The sequence below is a fragment of the Talpa occidentalis genome, unplaced genomic scaffold (genome assembly GCF_014898055.3).
Source record: "Talpa occidentalis isolate TD23 unplaced genomic scaffold, MPIMG_talOcc4v2.1 talOcc4.4, whole genome shotgun sequence".
Taxonomy (NCBI): Eukaryota; Metazoa; Chordata; class Mammalia; order Eulipotyphla; family Talpidae; genus Talpa; species Talpa occidentalis.
The window spans coordinates 130,981,071-130,989,630 of NW_023604295.1; the positions used below are offsets into that span (position 1 = coordinate 130,981,071).

The window sequence follows — 8,560 nt, forward strand, 5'->3', positions numbered from 1 at the left end:
TTAGTGTGTTTTCAAGATACATTCATGTCCTAGTATGTATCTGAACTTCCAAAAAAAAAAGTTACACTCTATAGATGTCACCCGTTTTATTTGTTTATTTATCCATTGATGGACATTTGAGTTGTTTCCACTTTGGGGACAACTATGAACATCCTCATACAGGTTTCTGTGTGAGCATGTGTGTCCATTTCTCTTGGGTCCCGCTCAGCAGTGGATTGTTGGGTCAGGTGGTAACTGCTTTTAGCTGCTGGAGGAGCTTCCGGCCTGTTTTCTAAACCATCTGTACCATTTTACGCGCCCCCCACTTCCCCCACCCAGCAGTATATGAGGCTGCCACCTTTACCAGTTGTTATATTACCTGACTTTTAGCCATCCTGCTGGGTCTGAAGCCTTCTTATTTATTGACTTTTTAGATTTTCTCACAAGCAAACACCAAACTGAAGCGATGGCTTTTGGACTTTGCCTCCAAGAGAAAGGAAGCAGAGCTACGCAGTGGCATCATTAGAAACAACAGCCTATGGGATAAACTCATCTTTCACAAAATACAGGTAACCATAGACTCATACTATTATTTCTCATGTAAACTAATATGGGCTTTGAGTTCCTATGAAAGCTTTTTTTTTTTTTTATAAGAAAGATGTGAAGGTGAGGGAGAGAATGTACATTTTTACTAATGCTGACACACTTCTAGAAGTCAAGGACAAAACTATTAGTATTCAAGATAAATCTGAACAATAGCTAACTATTTAGGGGGTTGGGGAGGAATCAGGGTATTACAGCCTTTCTGGTTCTCCATTTTGTTACACTTTTCTAGATCAAGTTTGTCACTCTTTTTTTTTTTAAAAAAGATTTATTTATGCATACAAGAACTGGGGTGTGGCCCAAAGGTACAGGGTGGTGAAAGAATTCACCAGAGACAGAGTGGGGAACAGAACAGAATAGATTGACTGAAATACACTGCTGAGGGGAGCAGCGGGAGAGATAAGAGAGGCCTGCTGCGCCATGTGGGTCACCTTCCTGGAGGGGGATCGAACTCATGCTGCAATGGCTGTGGATAGCTTCATAGTTCTGTGACTTAACCCCTTGCACCACCAGGGAGACCCAAGGTTGTCACTCTTGAAGTAAGTTTTTAGGCATGAGTGGTAAAGCATAAATGATAATTTGTCCAAAAAAATGCCAGAAGTGTGGTGGTTGCAAATCTTGTTCGAATTCCTTAAAATATGATGAGTTCTGGGTGTTGGCTTGCATCTCCCTCCCTGTTGAAAGCAGATGGTGGGTGGGTATGGTAGCATACATCTGAAGAGGGAGGAACCTGCATTTCCGGATCATATGCAGTGTTGTAAACCAATGTTACCCTAATTTTAGAAAATTTAAAAAAAAAAGTGAGTGGAGTAGTTTCAGGTGGAAACACGCTGGCAGGAGTCTTTCCTGAGTCAGAGTCAGTGAGTTCTTTGCCATCTGCTGAGGGTTAGCTGGTGGCTCCGGGCACAGATATCTGTGAGGTGCCTACCTCCTGCAGTTGTCTGACCCCACTGTCTCTCCTCTTCTGTCTCTCAGTCGAGCATGGGAGGAAAAGTCAGGTTGATGATCACAGGAGCTGCTCCCGTGTCCGCCACCGTGCTCACCTTCCTGAGAACTGCCCTTGGCTGTCAGGTGAGGTGGCTTCGCTGTGGCTCTTCTCTGGACCTTGTCATGCCCAGGAATCTTTTTTCCAAAAGTCATTTTTATTCTCTTTGTATGCATTTTATTTTTGCTTGCAGGATTCTCTGTTTTCTAAATCACTTGAGAAATAAGTATAAGTGTGTGTGTGTGTGTGTGTGTGTGTGTGTATGCTTATATTTCATATAAAAGATACAGCTTAATGGGTTTCATATAAAATGACATGTCTATATGTCTTTTACCCTTCAGCAGGAGAATAGGTGTTTGTGACCACTGCTCTAACACAAAACATGCCTTCCAGGTGAGGCATGGGGGTATGGGAATGGATCACAGGGATAAGCCAACCTGCACACCAGGCAGAGAGAGAGAGAACCTGTTTTCAAGGGGGACATCGAGGACGCGGGCTGAGAGCGAGAGCCCCGCCTGGGTGCATCCTATAGCCAGGCCCATCCTGCCCCGTCGGGGTTCTCCCTTGCTTGTCTCCAGGAAGTGAAGTAGAAAATGAACACACACCATGCTGGTGTTCAGTAGGAGGGCGGAGGTGTTTGGGTGCTGTGAGGATGCTTGTTGTAGAATTAAGCTGGAAAAGAGGTTTCACAGCCAGCCACGGTGCAGGAGCCAGAGGAACGTAACTGCTCCAGCGCACGTGTGACTTTCTCCCTTTGTTGTTGTTTGTTCTCTTGGTGACCCAGTTTTATGAAGGCTATGGACAGACGGAGTGCACTGCGGGCTGCTCCCTGACCTTGCCCGGAGACTGGACAGCAGGTACGACACGCCGTGTGTTCACTCCTCATCGCGGTCTTCAGGTTTGAAGTGGAATTGGGTTAATCGTTGGTTGGTTCATTGACCAATGGAAACAAGTGTTGGGTCTCCAGTGATCAGGCCTGGAGGCCGCTGACCCTGTAAATCCAAGAGCCACGTGGAGCACGTCTCCTCTGGCAGAGGGATGTAATTTTGAGGATCTGACTGTAGATCTGGGTGGCCACAGAGATTTACCCAGATCCTGAAGGTGACATCTGAGAGTGGATGCCCTTTAAACCAGGCTCAGAATGTTTGGCCCAACAGAGTTCTCCAGTAATCCACTGGGGTCTGATTTTCTGCTGGCAAATTGTGGTTAAACTCGCACTGTGTGACGACAGAGAGAAATGAACCCAAGTCCTTTTTCCCCAAAAGAAAAAAGGGGGAGGACAAACAAATAATTGACTGTCACGGATGAGATTCTACATTAGGTGCTTAAGACGTGGATAACGTATCTCATCCCCGCTACGTCCCTGTGAGACGAGCTGTTGCCTTGTGGAGGAAACGATCAATTGTTGGTTAAATAGCACGTAAATAATGTATAAGGGTTTACTCAGCACTGTGCTTGTCGCCAGGGTTCTGCCCCGTCTCTCTGCGGAGTTCTGTGCTTTCCTCACTCCTGCACCAGTGGGATCGTCCACACTATGCTAAATAAACCTCCCCGCCTCACCTGCTGTGTTGTAAATGGGGGCACTAGCTAGTAGCTCACTCTGCTGGGATTGGCCCCAGCAGGCTATGAACCTTCCTCATGGTGTTTGTTTAATCTTTCGCCCTTGGATCCTCACCATCTAGAGAATTTGGAATAGTGATCTCGTTAAGCTAAAGCTGTGAACACATGGGAAGAATTATGTGCATTGCTCTTAAGACATAACTAATTGCTGTTATTTTTGTTTTTGAAAAAGAACCTAATCCTCACACCACACCCTTCGGCAGGAGGATTAACTGGAAAGAAGCACTGTACTAGCTTAATAAACTTAAATACTGATCAGAATCAGATGGTGTGTGAGAGCATAATTAAAGTTTACAAAAGTCATAGAAGTTTTGTCTTCTTATAGAGAACAGGGACATTTAAAAATCTTGGGGTGGCAGGGAGGGTGGCAAGTCCTGGACAGGGGCTGTTGATTCTTGGAGCCTGGTAAGAGCTCCAGAAGGCTTGTTTCCTGGTTCCTTAAGATCAGCCGCCAAATTACTTATACTCTGAAAAATCATTTGGCTCATCAAATTAGGGGAGATCCCTAAAAGATGGTTGAATATGTTTGTCTCTATTCTAGGAATAAACTCCCTAAATTAATTTACCAGGGGAGATGGGCTATCATTATGGAAGCCAGAGGTTGGCACCGGCTGTTCTTATGATGAACAGGCTTGCATGTTATAATAAAAATAATTTGGCCTAGGAATATTCGTAACCCCCTTAAAAATGTTCCATCTTTTATTTACTCACAGGTCACGTTGGCAGCCCTATGCCTTGCAATTTTATAAAACTTGTTGATGTGGAAGAAATGAATTACATGGCGGCCAAGGGGGAGGGGGAGGTGAGTAAAGCCCCATGAGTGTCCACCCTCACTGCCTTTCCGCTAGCTCAGTGCTATTCTCCAGCCCCGCCATGGGAAGCCATTGAGTTTGATTTTGTTGGTGATCCTAGAGCCCAGCTGTGCTCTCTGTGAAGGTGCATTTCTGTTTAGCAATCAGGGTCATGTAGAGGAGGGCGCAAATGCCGGCTGCTTCTGCCAGACATTCCAGGGACTGGGGCCCAAGAGCATGCAGAGGCTCCAGTGGCCTCAGTGCTGGGACACAACTCCTGCCTGCTAATTGCCCTGGATGCCTATTAGTGAGCTACTGGCTAGTGGAAGAAAGCCTAATGACTTCAAAGTGATTTCAGTCCCTTTGGGGCTTTCTGCAGCCTGGGGCCAGAACCCAGGGCAGGCACTAGTCGTACAACTCAACTGCAGCTGAGGTCATTAATAATGGGAAGTGGGGCATTGGAGGTGCCTTCTGGATCCCACTGAGCCCCACCAGCGCCCTGTGGATCATGGAAACCGGGGCTTCTAGCAAAAGGTTGGGATATGCATGTTTTCTTTGGCAGAGCCCTGTAGTGCTGTTAAGAGATCATCTTTCTTCCTTCAGGTGTGTGTGAAAGGGCCAAATGTATTTCAAGGCTACTTGAAGGACCCAGCAAAGACAGCAGAAGCTCTGGATAAAGATGGCTGGCTACACACCGGGGACATAGGAAAATGGTTACCAGTGAGTGGTCACCTCCTCTGTGCAAAAACCCCTTGCTCCACTGCAGGGAAGAAAATAAGATGTTTGCTGCCCTGTGGGGTGGTACCCTCACTTCTCTCTTTCCCTTTCTCCTTGTGGAGTAGCAGATGCAGGCACTTCCATTTTCTGCAGGGATCAGATTTACACTCCTCACATACTTGTTGCTGATTGTCACTTAAACTACAGTAAATCTGGTGTGTTCTGATGCTTGACATCAATTCTGGTTGCTCTTCCTATTTGAATTGCTGGGAGACTGGCTTTTTCATCTTGATGCAGGCCTTGATGGAGAGGCCTTAGGTTCAGCAAGGGTGGGGGCAGTGTGGAAAGTGGCCAGACATTGGATGGGCACGAATTTGTGAATACATCTGTTTCTTTGGTTTATAATCTCATTAAGAATAAGGTAAGTGTTCCATGGATAAAACCAGCTTCTTTAAATTTAGTCACAGAAGCCTGGACTGTAGAGAAATTCCAGAGTCGTCTTAGGAGTGAGAAGCTTATGCCAAAAGCCCCAGCTGTCCTGCCAGTAGGTCTGACCACTTGGCCTGCTGTGGTAACAACCACTACTTTTCCTAAGTCGTTACCGTGTTTCATTGCAAGCACTAAAATTTCTCGGGTGGTTTTTATTGTTGTGTATTTTCAGTTTCTTGTGGATTGAAGATGCTTGATAGTGTGAAATTTTTATTGATTTGAAAAGTGCTTCTCCAAATTAATTCAGATTTCAGAATACCCAAGCTATTTCATAATAAAACCCCCCTCCCCCCAACAGGTTCAAGAGGGATTCTCAGTTCTGATTCTGATAAACACATCTCAGAGTCTCGGGATGTCCATCTGTGCCTCTTGAAAATGGAAGTGAACTGACATGAAATGAAAGAGCCTTGGGAACTTCCCAGCATCTGACTTTTGAAAATTAAAGAGGGACCCAGGGTGTGGGGATGGGTAGAAAACTGGGTGGGGATTTTAGTTACTATTGGCATCTGGCTGGTCTGATCCAGGAATGCCAGCATCCCTCAGTTATTATGTGTGTGTGTGTGTGGGGGGGGGGGCATTTGTGGGCAGCCAATCCTGAGCAAAGGACCAAAGCACCCTCCTCTCAACAAGCTAGACGTCTAGGAGGCTAGAAGTCTGCCCTTCTGTAGCGAACATTCACTGAGCCCTTGCTCTGTGCAGAGCTCTGAGGGAGGATCAGTCTGTGTCTGCTGTCAAGGAACTCGAATCCTTTGGAGACAGTAATGTCTGTAGGACATTCAGATAGGAAACTCCCTGAAGCTTGCTAAGCTGAAGGCAGCAAGCCCAGTGCTGCTGGCTGATTGATAAAGAGTAAAGTGAACTCCCATGGCTCTCGAGTCTCTTCCCACGCTCTACTCCAACAAGTCACTTAATCTCTCCAAGTCTTTGTTTCCCTCTCTGTCAAGTGGGATATAATAACCAACCCCTGTGACATGTACAAGGCTTAAATGATGGTGCAGAGAAATTGCCCTGGATCTGTGTGAGTGTACTGGGTGGCACAGCCATGGGCCAATCCACAGCCCCACCCCTCTGATCAACAGAATGGCACTTTGAAGATTATCGACAGGAAAAAGCACATATTTAAACTGGCACAAGGAGAATACATAGCACCTGAAAAGATTGAAAATATCTACCAGCGAAGTGAACCTGTTGCTCAGGTGTTTGTCCATGGAGACAGCTTGCAGGTACGTGCTGTGTGAGTTGCAGATGTGACCGGGGATATTAGTGGAGCATTGTTAGGTTCTGCTCCTTGGCACTTCTTGCCAGAAAGTTTTTTTTCTTTAATTTCCATATTTTTATTTTACCTTGAGTAGTCTGGTACAAAGGGAAATTGGATAAAAATAGTGGGCAGTGGGTAAAATATGCTAATTTAAATATAAGGGGAAGTACTGCTGTCTGGATTATAAGAGTTTGACGTTTTCAAACATATTAAATCCAACTTATATGCTATGCCTCCTAAATCATTCTGAGCAAATGGTGGTTGTGAGCCAAATGTACTTTAAGTTGAAGACCAAAGTCAAAACTGCAATGAAACATCTATTTGTCAAAATATGGGACAGATGGTAGCAATGCAGAGAAGGAGTCTGGTTTTCTAGAAGTTATTGACAAATATTATAATTTTAGAAGGTTATTTTTTATTTCATAAGAGTACATCTGTTTTTCCTTGATCTAGAATCTTGCCATCACTTTAATTTTATTTACTTTTTTTCCTCTTGATAAATAAATGTGAAAAATGAATTCAGTTTTATGGTTACTAACTTGTAGAATGAGGTATTAGAGATTTTTTTTAATGAATCTGTAAATTTTCTTTTTTTAAGGCACTTATCTGATACTTATCACCTTATATGGTTATTTAACCCTGTTTTATAAGATAAAAGTATACATAAAGTAAATAAAAATCAGGGTTTTGTTTATATTTTGTTGACTTCCAGTGGTTCTCTAAAGACATTTATTGCAAAATACTGGATACTGTTTGTTTTATAGCCAGTTCTCAACCTGAACTCAGGCACCTTTGAAAGCTGGTAACATTTTCTGAAGAGAGTCTAAAACTCTCATGAGATTCTCCCAGGGGTCTATGGTATAGAATCATAATCGCTATTTTAGTGCATCTGGATCAAACCATATCGTAACTCACTTGTCTGTGTTAAAGGCGTTTCTTATAGCCATTGTGGTGCCAGAGGTTGAGACATTACGTACTTGGGCACAAAAGAAAGGATTTAATGGGGCCTTTGAAGAACTGTGCAGAAACAAGGTAAGGCGGGGAGATCTGCAGCCTGTCCCGTATCTTCACATCAGGTGCATTAGGTGTACCTGCAGCTGCCTCCGACAGTGGAAACAGCTCATTTTTCTTGCCTTATTAGGATGTCGTAAAAGCTATCTTAGAAGACTTAGTGAAACTTGGAAAAGAAGCTGGCCTAAAATCATTTGAACAGGTAAGATTCATCAAAGTACGTGAATTCCTATAAAAGACTTGAAGATTTTTTTTATGAATGGGTTTTCCAGATGATGAGATACGTGAAGAAGGGATTTTTTATTTATTTATTTTTTTTTAATTTTTTTTTTTTATAGAGGCATGTTTTTATTTATTTATTTGTTTGTTTGTTTGTTTGTTTTGTTTTGTTTATACATGCACTGGGTACAGTCAGAAGTGCGGGAGGGTGAGAGAATTCACCAGAGCCAGAGCGGGAGGCAGAGCAGGCAGAAGGACCGAAGGACACTGCTGAGGGGAGCAGTGGGCGGCAGGAGAGGTCTGCGCGCCATGTGGGACCCTCCTCCGGTGGCCGGGAGCAACTGGGGATCGAACTGGCGCCGCAGAGGCCACGGGCAGCTTCGCAACCCAGCACTCAACCGCTGCGCCACTGGGGAGGCCCAGGAAGGGATTTTTTTAAACCAACGACCTGAGTTCCCTTTTCCTGGAGGTCGGGGTACAATCCTGAATTCTAGCCTGAGAGTAGGCCCCCAGCTCTACTGAGCGTCTGCAGCTAGACCCGGGTTGGGGACAGGGAGGATCCCCTGAAGGGTCTTCCCTGGAGCTCAGTGCCATTTGGACGCAGGTTGTTCTTTCCCTTTTTTAACACCTGTGTGTTTGCAGGTCAAAGGCATCGCCCTGCACCCTGAATTATTTTCTATCGAAAATGGCCTCCTGACGCCAACAATGAAGGCCAGAAGGCCAGAGCTTCGGAATTACTTCAGGTCGCAGATAGATGAACTCTATTCCACCATCAAAGTCTAATGTGAAAAAAAAACAAAAGCTCGGGAGAAACCACCCACCTCCACAGTCTTCTGCTGATGGCCTTCAAGTTGGTAACTTTGACGACAGCGAGTGTAGGGAAGGAAA

At 44.7% G+C, this 8,560-nt stretch overlaps 1 protein-coding gene across 2 annotated transcripts in view; it reads left to right on the plus strand.

Annotated features, from left to right (window-relative positions):
• The window catches only part of ACSL1 (acyl-CoA synthetase long chain family member 1), a 59,981-nt gene extending 51,421 nt beyond the window's left edge, over positions 1-8,560 (plus strand). For both annotated transcript variants that reach the window (XM_037526389.2, XM_037526388.2), the window contains exons 13-21: positions 414-548; positions 1,558-1,653; positions 2,352-2,424; positions 3,901-3,989; positions 4,582-4,698; positions 6,264-6,407; positions 7,373-7,474; positions 7,584-7,655; positions 8,315-8,560. In XM_037526389.2, coding sequence (XP_037382286.1) covers positions 414-548; positions 1,558-1,653; positions 2,352-2,424; positions 3,901-3,989; positions 4,582-4,698; positions 6,264-6,407; positions 7,373-7,474; positions 7,584-7,655; positions 8,315-8,455 — 969 coding nt within the window. In that variant the 3' untranslated portion in view covers positions 8,456-8,560. The remainder of the gene's footprint in view (positions 1-413; positions 549-1,557; positions 1,654-2,351; positions 2,425-3,900; positions 3,990-4,581; positions 4,699-6,263; positions 6,408-7,372; positions 7,475-7,583; positions 7,656-8,314) is intronic.